This window comes from Corvus cornix, chromosome 1A (assembly GCF_000738735.6).
Source record: "Corvus cornix cornix isolate S_Up_H32 chromosome 1A, ASM73873v5, whole genome shotgun sequence".
Taxonomy (NCBI): domain Eukaryota; kingdom Metazoa; phylum Chordata; class Aves; order Passeriformes; family Corvidae; genus Corvus; species Corvus cornix.
Genome location: NC_047057.1, coordinates 55,054,563 through 55,071,203, shown reverse-complemented (window position 1 = coordinate 55,071,203; position 16,641 = coordinate 55,054,563). Strand labels below are relative to the sequence as shown.

General features: G+C 40.1%; 1 protein-coding gene across 14 annotated transcripts in view; it reads left to right on the top strand.

Annotated features, from left to right (window-relative positions):
* Positions 1 to 16,641, top strand: part of MYBPC1 (myosin binding protein C1) — a 70,944-nt gene that overhangs the window by 42,669 nt on the left and 11,634 nt on the right. For 7 of the 14 annotated variants that reach the window (XM_019292375.3, XM_019292371.3, XM_019292374.3 and 4 more), the window contains 14 exons: positions 641 to 746; positions 1,047 to 1,213; positions 1,823 to 1,985; positions 2,735 to 2,841; positions 4,081 to 4,214; positions 5,337 to 5,493; positions 6,454 to 6,558; positions 7,193 to 7,381; positions 7,977 to 8,111; positions 8,184 to 8,264; positions 11,639 to 11,707; positions 12,810 to 12,977; positions 13,464 to 13,552; positions 14,924 to 15,119. In XM_019292375.3, the coding sequence (XP_019147920.1) occupies positions 641 to 746; positions 1,047 to 1,213; positions 1,823 to 1,985; positions 2,735 to 2,841; positions 4,081 to 4,214; positions 5,337 to 5,493; positions 6,454 to 6,558; positions 7,193 to 7,381; positions 7,977 to 8,111; positions 8,184 to 8,264; positions 11,639 to 11,707; positions 12,810 to 12,977; positions 13,464 to 13,552; positions 14,924 to 15,119 (1,866 nt within the window). The remainder of the gene's footprint in view (positions 1 to 640; positions 747 to 1,046; positions 1,214 to 1,822; positions 1,986 to 2,734; positions 2,842 to 4,080; positions 4,215 to 5,336; positions 5,494 to 6,453; positions 6,559 to 7,192; positions 7,382 to 7,976; positions 8,112 to 8,183; positions 8,265 to 11,638; positions 11,708 to 12,809; positions 12,978 to 13,463; positions 13,553 to 14,923; positions 15,120 to 16,641) is intronic. The other 7 variants (XM_019292382.3, XM_019292384.3, XM_019292383.3 and 4 more) reach the window with 3 other exon arrangements.

The window sequence follows — 16,641 nt, the reverse complement described above, 5'->3', positions numbered from 1 at the left end:
AGAAGTTATGAATGGGTGGCCATATCTTCACTCTGTCTGCTCCCATGGTGTTGATTGCCCCCACATGCACAAGAAACCAAACAGAAAAGCAAAACTTATAGTGAGAGAAAAAAATCTTCCAATATTTGAAAGGTACTTTTAGAATAGCAGAGCCCATTGCCCCTAGAAACAGCATAGAGTAACTGTTGTACAGTCTTTTGCTATTAAATAAACTTATGACATCAGGAATGGATTAAACAAATAAGGTCACCACAATATGCCATCAGGTCATCTTATAATATGGGTATATATCTCGTCATGGGCTGTAGGACCTGATGAAAACACAGTTTTCTAAGAGGGATTTGTGGGAAGCAAAAGGGGAATGTCAGCTTCTCATGTCAAGCTGCCTGGACAAAACTGTCAATAAAATGGGATGCAAAGCATGTATTAATATGAAGAAATGTTCTTTTTCTTTTATTGAGCAAATTTCCTACTAGCATACTAATGAGCAACCACTTTTCTGATTTAAGGCAGAGAAGGCTGCACTGATACTCATATTAGAATTTTAAAGTAATATTGCCTTCTGCAGCATGATTTAGAAAATCTCTTCCGCTTAGTTTTCGCTCTGAGATTGGAAATCTGTAACATTTTCTTCCCAAAGATCCTCCGATTTTGGTGACCAAAGGCCTGGAGGATACCAGCACCTATGTTGGTGAACGAGTGGAACTGAGCTGTGAAGTGTCTGAGGATGATGCAAACGTGAAATGGTAAGCCACACTTTGAACAGCTTCCTTGAGAATAAAACCCAGAAGCTTTTAATCACGGGCAAAAACATGGGCAGCTTTTCCTACACCAGTAAACCTGAAAATTGTTAAGAAAATCTCACCAAAACTCTATTCAAAAATGTAGCAACAGCAGAAATACCCTTATACGTTCATGGATGAGTTTGTTTCATCTTTCTAGTGCCTTAAAGTCTTGTAAAGTCTTCTCTGGGAGTTTCAGTCTATGGAAGTCTCATTTGCACAGGACTTCCTTTGGAAAAATAAAAATTCTTTGTTTCCCATTAGGTTTAGAAATGGTGTAGAACTTTCCAACGATCCTAAATCTCGGTATCGAATTAAGGTTGAGGGTAAAAAACACACTTTGATCATAGAGGAAGCTGCCAAAAATGACACTGCAACTTACTCAGTAATGACAACTGGAGGGCAATCAGAAGCCAAGCTTTCAGTTGACTGTGAGTATCATCCACCTTGCTCTCAAATGTCACAGAGTGCTAGCATACAGAAAGAAACAATTTTCTTGCCTTTCCCTGGGGGTTTAAAAGGAGTCTTAACTTCCATACCAGTTTTTTAGCTGCAAATCTCCAGAACAGTGGCTTCTCTTTAGACACTGTTTCCAGTAGCAGGCCATGAACTAGTTCTGCTTGATAACCTCCTGTCACTCCATTAAGATGGAAAACAGAGCAATCCATGCAAAGATACAATAGGTCAACAAAGGGAATTTTCAAGGGAAGTATCTGCTTTTCTTCAGTCCTTCCAGGTTTTCACAGGAAAGTTAAATCTAGGCACAAGCACATGACTGTGTAGCCCCCTCAGCTTTGCTTGTGCAGTATCTCTTTAAAATGCTTGTGTTTTCAAACAAAATGTATCTGATCCATCCTCTGAAGTTATCTTGCGTTCTGCATAAATGTACACTTTTATTTGTAATACTCATTCTGCTCTTGACTATTTTGTACAAATTGGCACCCTGAGCAATTCATGCTCTTTCATTATCAAGTTGGAAATTATCCCCCATGGTTACTGGGCTCCATCACCTTTCTTTAATCTGCTTCTGTTTCCCTAAGTGAGACCACTGAAGATATCACTTGCACTAGAAGACCAGACTGTGAGGCTTGGACAGGAAATCCACTTGAAGTGTGAGATATCTGAGAACGTGGAAGGGAAATGGTACAAAAATGGGCAGCTGATTGAAGCTAGTGACCGTGTAAAGCTTTATCACAAAGGAAGGTAAGCCTGCTGTGTATGGACTTGGCTTTGGATGGAATGACGCTGTGGAGATGTGCCGATATTTGGCTTACTTCACTAAAAATTATCTGCTAATCAAGCCTAACCTCTGTCCCTCAAGATATATTTATTTTTGTCATTTTAAAAGCCATGTCTCCTTGCTCCCTTTAATCTTGTGTGTTTTGGCTGTGGAGGACAATAATCAAATCCTTGACTCACCTAACTGCTAGCTATTGATTTTTCTTGACATTGCTGTTGCTCTTAGTATGGGACATTAAGCAGAAAAATAAAATTATTGTTAGACACTTTTAAAAGTATACAGCTTTTAAATGCGTCTTTTTCTCATAGCTCCTGTTTGTATCAACTCACAAAGGTGGTCCAGCAAAAGTCAGAATATTCCCACAATGGGATCGCCTACAGATTTTTTCTTGAACAACCGAATTGCCGTTGAATGGCAGCAGCATAGAATCCCTGTGTCAAAGAGATTACACTCCTGTTTTTTCCTTGTCCTGTGTGCAAACAAACAATTTTAGAATTGGTTAGGTTATTTGGTGGTTGTCTCAATGATATTTTGTACAAAGCACACAGTATTTAATTGTCTAAATATCACTAAGCAACAAGCAAAGGATTTTTAGTCAGTAATTTTACACACTTGCACAGATCTCCTAAAATTTTCACAGATTTTTCCTTATAGCTTCAAGCAGTCTTCAAAAATATAATTTACATAGACTTCTTTTTCAATTCTTTTACAGAATCCACAGATTTATTATACCAGTTTCTGCTGTTGATGATGAGGGTGAATACATGTTTGTGCCGGATGCCTACAACATTAATATTCCATGCAAAGTACATATTGTGGGTAAGTACACTGCACAGTGACCTGTATATAACATCTTTCTGTGACCCTTGGAAATGAAAAGCAGTGTGAAATACCCCTGATTACAACCACTTTGTATCCTCTGAGCAGGCATGCACCAGAGAGAGCAGACCTGCAGCTTTGGCAAAGTGCAGTTAAGCTGGTGGGAGAGCCCTTTGCCTGCGCTCAGGACCTGCTCATAGTTTATGTGCTGGGGGGAGCTCCTGGGGGAGGTTTCTTGAGGCTGAGCTCCTAAACCATTATTAAGAGTTTGCATAAAACACCTGCTGCTATCTACTTCTCAGCTATACACTGCTATCTTTGAAGAACTGGCTTGCTAAGATTGCAAAGTGTGATTTAGTTTGGTAAAAGAGTAGTAGAATAAATACATATTTACCTATTCACTAAAAACATTAAACGCTCTCTAGAGGGAAATTGTTCTGCCCAGCTTTGATTCATTCAGCAAGGCAGAAGGCTTGTTAATGATCCCAGTGATTCAAACAAAAATAAAACAGGGCATTGACTCTTCCCACAGCAATACCTCACCGGCTTCTAACTGCAACCAGTAACTTGGAAGTCGAAAGGGGAGCAATATAAATGACCAAAGTTTTAGAAAACACTATCTTTAATTGAAGCTGAAAGAAGTGGGATATCTGTGTTAGAAAAAGTATTGGTGAGATTTAGGGAGAATGAAAAGGGAAGTGGTACTAGAGGGGAATGACCATTGTTATATTTCTAATATGTTAAAAAAAGTTGCAAGAGGATATTAATCAGTTGTTCTCCCTGCACACAGATCATAATAAAAGTGATAATTTCTTTTTCAGAAAAGGATTTGGGTTAATAAATTTGGAAACTGTAAGAACAGTGAAGGCTGAAGCTTGGTAAAAGGTGCCGTAAGAAAGCCTGCAAATGAAATTTTCAAGAGCCACTTAGAGGAAATCTCTCTCAGAAGTTACCTGAATATACATAATTCTGCCTCAGGAAAACAGTTGTGGGTTTTTTTAATGTGGTCTTATTATTCCAAAATGTCTATGGTGCCATGATTTCTTTTTCATCAGACAACTATTTTCTTAAATAGATTTTTCTTCACAAGTTTTCATCAAAACAAAATTCATTTGCTTAAAAATACCAAGAAAATAAAACAAAGAGCATGTTTCTGTGTGTTGCAGACCTGTGCCAGGTCACTGAACTCTCAGAGCAGCAGCTACATGGTAAACTTGGACAATCTCTCTCCTTTTTCAGATCCTCCTAAACTTCACCTGGATGGTCTTGGGGAAAATAACACTGTGACAGTAGTGGCAGGAAACAAACTACGACTTGAGATCCCCATCAGTGGTGAACCACCCCCAAAAGTCTTTTGGAGTAGAGGGGACAAGGTACATTGTCATTGTACATGTTTCTTTAGCTTAACAAGGAGCCTTTTTCTTCAAAAAAGAATGTTTAGCCTTTTGAAGACATTGATTTTAATGGCATAAAATAAGTGGGAGATGTCCTCTATCTAAAAATGCTTCTTGCTCAAACAAGAAGGGCAAAACAGACAAATATTATTTAGTATCTTTTGGATCTTTTTAAGAAAAGGCTGAAATTAATAACGAAAAAGATATGGGTTTGCAATTAAAAAATGGTAGAGGAGAAGGATATATGGGATGCAGAAGAAAACCTGTGAAAATTTACCAAATGGCTCCTACTTCTAGACATTCAATGCCCAGAATGGCTGCCAGGTTTGGGCAGGAAGCCATGATATGGTTTGGTTTTGGAAAACAAATGATAAATTCTAATGGAGTTCAAGTCTCAAATGACACAATAGGTTGGGCAACTGGGCTCTTGCATCTGGTGTCAATACAAAACTTTTGCTTAGAGCAATCCCTGGCTGTATAAATACCAAAAAAGCCACTTTCCACATTTAAATTTTCACTGTGCAATGTGGAAGCTGGGACATGTTACTACTACTGCATTCATCAGACCTGTCTGGTCAAATCTGTGACAACTATTTTTCAAATATTAATTGTAGTGTCACCACTGTGGTCCTATCCAAGCAGGGAATTATTCTAGGAGAGCTCCCACTCCAAAATATGTGACAGCACTTGAAATCAGTGAGGAAAAACTACTGACCATTACAATCACTCTGACCTTTAAAGTGAATGACTCAGATTTTGATCTGACTTTTGGAAGAATGCCCTATTCTTTTTGCATCAAATTGATGATACGTGGTGTTGACAAAAGTGTGTCCCTGCTCACAGGAGAAGCCTAGCACCTCATCCTGTCTGATGCAATGGCTCAACTGAGTACTAAACAGTTACTGTATTTTACTCATTTTAGTTATTCTGTCATTTTTGTCATTAGGTGACTAAAGTTCTGAGTTTTAGTGTGGGTTTTCTTACCTTGCTTTAATGTTTTTGTTGAAGTGACCTGTACTATTTTGAATTTCGATCTTTTGAGTATTTTGATTCTCAAATCTAGAAAATACGACTTTTCCCTCTGCTTACTGTGGTTCCTAGATGGTCACAGACAGTGGAAGAATACGGGCAGAAACATACCCAGACAGCAGCTGCCTGGTCATTGATGCAGCTGAGAGGGACGATTCGGGTCCTTTCAGAATAACTTTAAAGAATGAGGCTGGAGAGGACACAGCTCTAATCAACATTAAAGTGGTTGGTAAGTCATGTGAAACAGTGCCTATGAGCCACATCTTTTATCACGGTGGTAGATTCTCAGGAAAGTTCCATTTCCTGATTTGTTCCTATTGTGAGGCACGGAATTGAGATGCAAGGCTACTAAGGCTCGGTGTTACTCAAGGAGTAGGATCTTGGCATGGGATTTAAGTAGGAGTTAATCATCACTGCTGCCAGGGGCCAAACTTCTCTGGTTGCCTCAGGCTGCCCCTCTCACTCCTGGTGATGCCTTGAGAGGCCACCTAAAAACAGAGACTAGACAAGAATAAGGGAATAAAGGTAGGTATTTGTTTGAAAGGCCCTCAAAGGTACCCCCTGGGGAGCCAGAGGCTATTGATAAGATGGACACCAAGATGGACGATAGGTCACGAGTTCTTCACACTTTTATAGGCTTGGTTCATTTGCATATCAGGGTTAATTCTCCAATTAAAGCTTCAGTTAATGATATAATTTCCCCAAGCTTGCCCCCCTTTAGAAGCTTTTGGTTTATACTTTTTGGGCCTGGGATGGTCTGGGTGTTCTTGGAGAGCAGGCCCAGAGAGGCTTTGTTATGTCTACCTAGCACGGGAGAGCAGAAATTAACAGGCTACAAGGAACTTCAGAGTTACACACTAGGCAGTACAGGATTTGAAAAACATAAAAGGTAAAACCTAAGGCATCACTGGTTCCCCCCTTTCCCTGTGGCTGTGGGGTCTGCCTTAGCACATGCCCTTGAGTGCCTCTCAAGTGGCTTGACCATGCTGAAGACCTTGGCATCCATCCACCTCTAACCACCAGCCAGGATCCACTAACTTTCTTTCTCTCTCTCTCTCTCCTCATTAGGAATTCCTGTTTCACCTCAAAAATGATTCAGATTTGTTTCTTATTTGACATTTTTAATTTCAACCTATGCAAAAAGAAGAAAGATTTTTTTTTTTAATAATATTTATTTTGTTTACAACAGATGTCCCTGATCCTCCTCAGGCACCAAATGTGACTGAGGTAGGTGAAGACTGGTGTATTATGACCTGGGAACCTCCAGCAAATGACGGTGGATCACCCATTTTAGGTACTTTTTTTTTTTTTTTTTTTTGGTGGTGACTCTCTAATACAGACAAAAGAAGCAAACCCTAAAGAGTGGATGCAACAGGATCAGAGTTTAGCTCAGGCTCTGGAGATTTGCACAGGGAGCATCCAGTTGCTAGAATGTTCTACCTACTCTTTGACTTTATCAGATACCTGTTTTTCTAATGCTTTGAGATTTGTCATTTTGTATGTTGTCACAGTATCAATCCCCCTACTCGAAAGACAACCTCTTATAAAACCAAACTTTGAACTGTTATTAGCCTCTTTGAATGTTAGAAGGAATTTCAGAAACAATTTACCGAGTAAATTGGAATATCTTTTAATACACAGAACCAAGCAGAAGGTCAGAGGGGCCCAGAGGTCAGTAGAACCAGGCCCTTTTCACCCTGAACTAAACACAGAAGACTTCTAAGTCCAAAAAAAGCTCGTATATGGCCATGAAAGCAAAATAGGTGACTATATAATAGCTTGCAATAGGGAAAATGATCCCTAAATCACTCTGAAGCTAGAAGGGGATATTGAGATAAAAAAAGGTCATTAGGCAGTCAAAAAATAGACCCTTTATTACTGACCATTATGCCATCACTTATGATAAGAAAATCTTTTCTGGTCTAAAGGATATTTCATTGAGAGGAAAAAGAAACAAAGCTCCAGGTGGATGAGGCTGAATTTTGAACTGTGTAAAGAAACAACTTTTGAGCCAAAGAAAATGATTGAAGGTGTTGCTTATGAGGTCCGTGTGTTCGCTGTCAATGCCATAGGCATGTCCAAGCCAAGTATGCCTTCCAAGTCCTTTGTTCCTTTAGGTAAGTAGCCAAGAGCACAGAGATAGGTATGCATTTAGAAAATAACCATTAATATGTTATTATAGTAATCTAATTATACAATTTCTATATTAGTGTGACAGCTAGAAGGCTTTGTCATTCACATTGTGACAGGATAATTCAGTGGCCTTTTCACATAAAGAAACAGATTTTCAAACTATTGTGACAGCCACAAGTCCCTGGGTCTTGTTCTGTAGACAGCAAAAGTTCCCACCTTGCTCAGCAGCACCCCCAGAATACAGAGGAGGAGAAAGGAGGTGGCTGTTACAGCTCCAGCATGCTCCCTTCTTGCCAGAAAATACCTGCTGTGCTAGAACACACTGCTCCCAACTTCTCTGCTCTACCTTCTCCAGCTGTTTGTCCTTCCCTGTCCTCAGCAGGAGGAATTTATCTCTTGGTCAGGCTGTGAGCAGATATGGGATGAGGTAGCTGCTTCTCCTAGTGTGGTCCTAATTAGGAAAGACGTGCCAGGGATGATTGGAAATCATCCTGGTAGGCAGGATAGCCCGTCACCTGTGACACTAAACTAAAGCTTTGATTTTAACACAGTTTTCTTCCTTCTCCCTGCTTGCTTCAGCTGTTACCAGTCCCCCAACTCTGCTGGCAGTGGACACCGTGACCGACACCACGGTGACAATGAAGTGGAGGCCACCAGACCAGATCGGGGCAGCAGGGTTGGACGGCTACGTGGTGGAGTACTGCTTTGAAGGAAGTAAGTGAGAACGCCCGGGGTACCTTACTCACAGTGAAAGTGGGTGAGACTTTCTCCATTTTTTCTCTACAGGTATCAGGTGCTCTGGCTGTCAGGCAGAGACTAATCAGGCAGAAAACCTCAAGCAGCAGGGTTTTGTGCAGGCTCCCTTTGGTTTGTATTCCAGATGCCATCCACTGACTGTAGTTCAACACCTCTTACACTTGATTTGAAATCCAAATCAAAAGCCATATAATCTGTTGTAGTATACCAAGTACCACGTTAATAACTATCCTCTTTTAGATGCTAAATGAGAGTCAGGGCAGTAAGGAGCTCATTGTTGGATGAAGGTGTAGGAAATAATGAATGGCTACAAGTGTGGCCCGAAATATGTTCAGGTTGGCTGGGTTTTAGGGACAGGAGGTCCTCAGTGTGGTAATCCCTATGTTGATGTATTACTAACTGGCTACTTCAAGTGCTGCCTGCCCACACTGAGAACAGCCTCTCCAATAGATCCTGTAGGTGTCATCTAGGCATGCAAAGTCCATGTCTAGATATTTAATTTCTCCAACATTTCAGTGCAGTTATGGGGACCTTTAACTATGTCCATCTAAGATAAAAATATTTAAGATCTGAAGGAGGAAGATAAAGATATGAGACTGAATAAGCTTTTGAGAGTGAAGTAAGAAGGAACAGGGAAATATAACTTACATTTTACAGCTAAGAGTCCTTGGTGATCAAGCAGCAGAAACTTAGTATTTTCCAGCAGACTTTTTTCTGAACTGGCATCAAATGAAGACTATTTTCAAAAAGTAAAATCCACCAGCACCTGGGTAAGTATCAAATAGCCTGGAGTGGTATGTGCAATACCCAGCCTCTGTGGACCAACAGCATCAACTGCAGCAATGTGGTGGATGTGGATGAAGGGGACACAGTTATCTTCAGCTCTTAACTGTGCTGTAAACCAAGCAATGGGTCAACCACCTTTTTTCCATGAAGGCATTTATTTCAATGAAAGCTTTTCATGAACACAGTCCATAGCCTGGAGACAAAAGGTAGAGGACAGAACCTGTCATTCATGCTGTCACATTTCAGATTCAGACTACGCAGGAAAACAGTAGGTCATAAATGTGGTCAGGTGCCACGGGATGAGTACACTCAGCTCTCTCTCAGGCGAGTGGGAGAGGGCGTGAAGAAGAACCACTGGCTTTTCTCAGGAGCACTCAGCATCTTGTAGTATTGAGAGGAATATCTTTAAGGAGCAGGACTGCAAGAAGCTCAGAGACCTGGAGAAGAGTACCTGAAGGCAGACACAGCTGGAATGGTAGGAAGGGTTTTCCTTGTATGTTGGGAGGGAGCTGCGGGAACAGCTCAGAACGAGTAAGCGTGCAGTCTTCCCTCAAGATACAGTGTTCTTCTATTGTTTCCACTGCACAGGCCGGATGTAGGGGAATGTAAAGGGGACTGTCAATGGGAGGAGTGGATGCTGTTATTATGCTTTGTTTAGCATTGGTAGAATGGCAGGGAAAAGTTAAAAGTGCTTGACATTACAGTATGTAATGTCCAAATTAGGCAGTAAGAGAGGATGAGAAATATGTTAATTCAAACTATGGCTTTCAGAGGAATCTTCCAAATCTGTCTTTAAAGGGCTGTTAGACAGAAGAACATTGTATACCTGTTGAATGGAACAAATTCTTTACTTTTTTTTCCAGATAGGTTTTAAACTCATGAAGATACAACAAAATGGCAGCCAAGTCTGTCATTTTACTGTTACTCACCTCAGTTAAAATACAATGGGTACAATGTATTTTACACAGTTTTGAGTGTTTATGTATATGTATATCTATATATGCCTCATATATGAATATACATCTATATATACACAATTGACATTATGTATATATGCAATGAAAATGCCTAGGAAGAAGCAAGAGAAGTAGGAAATACGAATTTTAAAATGCCAATTTTAAAATACCAATTTTAAAAATCATGTTATTGGATTATTCATCTTTTTCTCTCTGTTCAGCTGTTTATTTCATTTTTTGCAATATCTTAGTGCCTCTTTTTCTCAGCCCTTTCTGCCTGTTCTGCCTCAAACTAATTTTTTCTGTAATGTTTAATAACTCTTTTTAATTTCAAGATACTTTTCATGACTGTCTCTATTCATTCTGCTGCTTTTTTCTCTTAGTTATCTGTTTGTAAACTCATTTCTCATTACATTCTCCATTCTTTCATTGTCACTGAAGTAGCTTTAATGAGGGCTTTTTAGAGTCTTCCTTAACACAGCTATCATTAGGAGAAATCACAGGCTGAAAATAGGAAGACAAAAAAATATATAGAAAGATAATTTAGAAGAATAATGTATCATAAACATTGGTTTGGCTTTGCAAAACTGGTATTTCCCTCTAGTCTGCACCTCAGAACTTGATCAATGTGATGGATTCTTGGACTCCTTAACTATGTACCACTTTTGACAGCTCTCTGTGCATGTTACTGAACTGGAGTCTCATCATAAGTATCCTGATCCAGCACTGCACAGTGTGAATAACAAGAATATAGAATACACATATATATATATATACACAGAGAGAGAGAAATTCCCAGGCCTAGTTTACAACATCCAGCTTTGGCCTTCTTGCTGTGGTGATGTGGAGTAGACCGAATCCTGTTGACCCTGGAGAAGTCAGTCACTAGTAAAGTGTGCTGCTGACTGGTTCTTGTGTGGTATTTTGGAGGCAGCCTGGGGAGCATGGCCTGAGTGTTCCCCATGATAATATCCATGAGAACATGTTTATCTGCTTGTAGAGGCTGTTGTACCTACGGATGATCTGTTTTCATAGCTAGTAAATAAGCACATTGCAGAGTTTCTGTTGGCTGAGATCTTTCCCACCATACTCATCCAGGACCATGCACAGATACTAGAAGAGTATTTTTATTATCCCAAATATAGCCAGCTCCAGGATTACAGGATATCCAGGGCAGAGATAACTTTGTCCAGGAAATAAAGCCTTAGGGTTTATATCATATCTGTCATCATCCATGGGTTTGGTCTTCTTTAATCTTCTATCTATGTTACCTTTAGCTAAATGTGTTCTCTTCCTCTGTTTCTTTCAAGTTTTATTCCAAGACCTCTTTTTTTCTGTCTCTCTTACTCAGAATTTATCTCTGAATTTCTTATCTCTTCTATGATGTGTTTTCTTCTCCTTCTACACTTTCTCTCATCATCATTTTGTTTCATTTCTCTCTTCCAAGTGTTCCTTTTGTCTCTTTTCATATTTCTGGGGCTATGCTCAGGCCCAAGAAACTCATACAACTTTATATCCTCCTCTTCTTTCATCCTTTAGCTTTCCTGTGGGCATCACACATAACTGTTCTGTGATCTAGATGCCCTCTTTCCATCTCTTCTCTCCCTGCAGTATCCCTAAATATGGGTTCTCTAAATCTCTAAAGCCCAGCATCTATCTTTGCATACTTACTAACAGAAATTGCTAACCACTGACAAAATGCTCCATCTGTGTGAAAGTGGGTGTCTCTGATTAATTTTAAAGATGGATTCTCTCAAGGTATATCGACAGATCTGTCTGAGGAATTGGGGGAGCCACCTTTTAACCTGGAAGGTACAGTATTCCACAAGGGATATAAGTCTTCTTTAATGAAAGAAAAACTCTCTTCATAAAAGTAAAGATAAATTCCTGACAGTGAATTCTAAGGGCAGCAGTCTATGGAATTTTCTGTAATATAGGTGTAAGGGGAGGGGGAGGTTCTTGGGAAACAGTCATTGATTGAAATCCTTTTCTGCTAGAAGCTTGAAGGAAAACTTAATTCCTAAAAGCAAGACACTCAGTTATGAAAATGTACCACAGCACTATGCTCTACATCTGCAGGGCTCTCCAGTTTATAAGAGTTCTCTTGTCTTCTGTGCCCATTTTATAGGGCTATCTTTACATGAAATGGAAAGTATTGATCCTGACTTGCTAGTTCCTAAATCCGGCTCCAGTGCCCAGGTGCCAGCAGTTAGGGCACTGTGCTGGGAGGACAGGGAGGATTACAAAGTATGGTTTGTAACTGAAGCTGTTCTGAAAGACTGTACCCTTATGATCTCTCTATGAATTTCATGTGACTGCCTGGGATAGAACTGAAAATCTGAGAATGCTGTAATTATGTGAATAATTCTGACACAGCCTTCCTTTTTTAAAGGCATGAGGAGAGGTGGCATTTCATTGCAATGTGTAAATGTTCTGTGTTTCTCTTATTCCTCAGTTATACTTTCAGGGGTACACAGCACTGGTTGAAATTAATTGCAAAACCCATTTCTCTCCAAGGAAGCTGTTAAAGCAATGATGACTGCTTTTGGAAATAGATTATTTGTGCCCCTTGTTTTATTCTAGCTGAATTATAAAATCTAACCAGTTTTCTCTCTGGTACACTTAAATTACAGACATATTCTAATAGCATTTGTATCACTATATAAAGGCATATAAATATATGAATATACAAATATGTAATCAACAAAAACCCCTCAGAGTTTGAAACATTTTTCCCACATATGAAAGTGAATCTATATTGTGTTACAGCATAGTAAGAAAAACAAAACAGAATTATTCATTAGAATCTAATGAATCTATTACTGTTCTGTAATTTTCTTCGTCCATGATGTGGATGTATTAATAACTGGCTATTCTTTGGATCTGTCCTCCTCTCCTGATTTCCCTAAATCAGCTGATGAATGGATCGTGGCTAACCCAGAGCTGACAGACAAAACGAAGTTTACCATCAGTGGCCTTCCAACTGGCTCGAAAATCCTTGTGAGAGTAAAAGCTGTGAATGCTGCTGGTGAAAGTGAGCCCAAGTACTACCCACAGCCTATTTTAGTCAAGGAAGTGATAGGTAAGATCCTCCTGCCTACACTTACCCACAAATACACTCTTCTTCCATACTGATACCTGCTTTTTTAAGGCTAATAGTTGTTATTGGTAACTGATGATACGGCCTTACGAAGCCATTATGTGGTGGCAAGAAATCATGAAACCATCTCTAAAAAATGCATAATTTTTTTTTATTTAGTTCATTTCTGAGCCTTTATTTTTCAGTTTTTCAGGGCTTTTTTTTTTCTGCAGAACTTGAAGTTGATGGTGCTGTTTTTAAGTTGCACTAAGCTTCCCACCTATTCCTACCATCATAACATTTGGTGTTATAAAAGCTGATGGTGTCCTGAATGTAATGCTGGGAGACCAAGAAATTTAAGACACCTCACTCGTTTGTCACTTCTGGGAATTGTAGACCACACTGTCATCTTTTTATATTGATGCACAACAGTGCTGCTTCAGTTAGAAAAGAAAAGAAGTGCTTAACACAAGCTTTTGTTTTGTCCAGAACCTCCAAAGATTCGTCTACCAAGACACTTAAAACAAACCTATACTCGAAGAGTTGGAGAAACTGTGAATCTTGTTATTCCTTTCCAGGTAAGGACTAAAAACACTGACAGAAAATTTCTCTTTGCTTTTTTTTCCCCTTTTTTTTTTGGATACTGCTGCTTTTTGACTCCTTTCTCTGTAACTTTGGCCAGTGAGCTAACTTAAGCAGATGTGGAAGCACTCTGAAGTACAGAGCTGCTTGAAAGTTTTCGATTTGATGTGTCAAACAAACAATGTTCAGCCAAGTAATGAATTGGGTAACTCACTCATACTGATTGGTCACCTGTCATCCAAAGGACACTTACAGTTCTTCACAGGAGACATTGCATGTGAGATAATTGCTAGCACAATGCAAAGGGGTTGCACTGGAAGCAGTTAAATATGGTTATCAAGAATGGAATGGTTGCATTTAATAATTTCCTCATCATGAGAGAGGAAGAGTGGGCAGACTGCAACTATTCAATCCTTGAGATCACAATTGTAATATGAGTATTTCTAAATACATAGCATGCTTTCCCACAGCATCATGTTAACCTTCATTCCCATATCTTTTAAACAGCAACAGCCTTTCTCCTTGCAGAGTCCTTCTTGTGAATACAAGAATCATGGAAGAATTCATTTCTATTTCGTGTCTGCACATTTAAAGATACTGGGTTGGCATAACTCAGTTTCACTGAGGCTGTTAAAAGCCTCATAAAAGCTTGATCAGCAATATGCTGCAAGATATACTTCTCTTGAGAAATTAAAGGAATAGTCTATGGTTATTCTCTAAGATAAGGTGTTCAAAATGGTGTGAGATTACCCTTTTCAGACAGCACCTGCAAACTGTTTGCCTGTGGAAGGAAAATCCCATGGCAAAGCAGGTGAAATTCACTCTACTTTAAGTACCTATATTGGGCACTTAGACACACAAAAAATGGCACACAAAAGAGATCAATCCAGCCTTCCTAACAGCTATTACAACTTCCTTTGCAATGAAAGAAGAGAGTTGAAGACCCCTGGAGGTTTAGTCTATTACTTTCCTCTTTCAGTGGTAGTGTAGAGAATGTAAGCATTTCCAGAGGGTGAAATACTTTGTTCTGTATTTTCTGTGGGTTATTTTTTTTCTCCCTTTTCTTTCAAAAACTGGAAATTATTTGTCAAATTTAGCCAGAAAGATAATTATCCAAAATAGCCAGAAATTGCAAATATTTTCAGTCTCTTGGGTAAAAGAAAAAAAAAGAAAGAAAGTTATATTTTAGGCGAGTTGGCATGATTGTATCTCTAAATGGTGTATAATTTTAAAAAGAATTCTGTTTCTTTCAGGACAGTTTTTATTCCCTGTTTGGGAAAAATGGGAAATAAACTTGTTTTCTTCTCTTCCCTTTTCTCTCCAAAAAAAAAAAAATCATATAAAAATTCTTTCCTGGTTCCTTGCAGGGAAAACCAAGAGCAAAAGTATCGTGGGAGAAAAACGGTTCTCCGATCGACAAGAATGAAATCAACATCCGCAACACGGAGAACGACACCATCATCTTCATCCGAAAGGCAGAACGGGGGCACTCCGGGGAGTACGACATGAAAGTGGAGGTGGAGAACTTGGTGGACAAAGCTACAATAGATATTCAGATCGTTGGTATGTTTGAAGAAACAGAAAGAAATCCAGCCGTTCCCAGGCTACAGGAAAACAGGAATCCCAAGGATCATCTTTCTTGACAGTGATAGCTCTCCACATCCAATTACTTGGCTGGAGATTTGTGGTCTCTAGGGAAAGCTCCACACACAATAGCATTGTTGGAATGTGTCAGTCTCTTTTTTTCGCTGTTATGCCCCTCATGGTCTTGTCCATCCAGGATGCAAGATTTTTCCTGTTCCCATAGACAGAAATGGCTGCAAATTCATAGTAAGTTTGTCACAAGTGCAGTGTAGAATGTAGTGGGTTCGGTTCGTAACTGGGCAGAAACACCAATTTAGTGTAGTGGTTTGGCCCAAAATACTCATTACTGCTTATCTTCTGTGAGATAAGAATTAGGAGAAATGCAAAGCAGGCACCAAACTTGAAAGAATATAAAGAAGTTTATTAACAGACCTAAAAGAGGGGAAAAAATTATACCATACCTTCAGAACTTTCCTCCTCCCCCCACCTTCCTCCCTTCTCCCACTGACAATGTAAAAAGACAACCCTTAAGATGTTCAGTCTGTTTAGCACTTCCATAATAACCTTGTTCAGTCCATTTAGAAAGAGAAGTCTCTTCTTGCTCGTGCTATGAAAACATTATCACAACGAGACAGCTGCCCACTCCAAATATTGTTCAGTCCATTTAGGAAGAGGAGTCTCCCTGCTCGCATGTGAGTCCCTTACCCCGACTTGCAGCTTTTCCCGAAACTGCTTTCAAGGGTCCACTCTTGAAGTTTTTGGGGTACAATTGTAAGGTTGAGCCATTCAGAAACAAAAACAGAGGCCCTTCTCCTTCCTTGGGAGCAAAGGGTCTTCATCATCTTCATCTCTAGGACTATCTCTGGGAGCATCTCTAGGAACTGAGGTTTCTCCTTTCCCATTTGGAGCAAAAGTCCTCATTGTTTCCATCTCTCCCTGTTCAAACTTCTCATGAAATTACAGCTGCGGCAGCATCTGCCTATCTCAGCGCAGGTGTTTTTGCTTACGAGTTGAACACTCCACCCCCCATATCTTCATGGAATTACAACGGGATACTCTGATATATCATAGCTTCACAACAGCTTTCAGCTTTAAGCATCTCCTCTTTCTCTTCCCTCAGGTTTTCAGCTCTTCACAGCAATAAAAGGGTTAATCTCACCTCGGCCTTGCAGCTGTGTGGCTTATCGCTGTTGGTCACCCGACCTCTGCCGGACAGCGGTGCCGCTTTGCTGAAATCTTGGCCGCAGTGGGGGGGGTTGAGGGGGGGTTCCGAGCCGCTCTGGCTGCCCACAGCCCTGCTGGGGGGGTCATCCTGGAGCCGTGGCCCGAGCAGGGCCTGGCCCAAGCAGGGCCTGGGCTGGGCCCACTGGGCCCCGCTCGGGCCCCACAGCCACCTGTGGCCAGCACCAGAAACGAGAGAGAGCTTGGAGGGGGGTTTGTCTATTCTTAAGTGTGGATCACAGAGGCGGTCACAACTTTAAGTGGCTTAAAGAATTGTCCA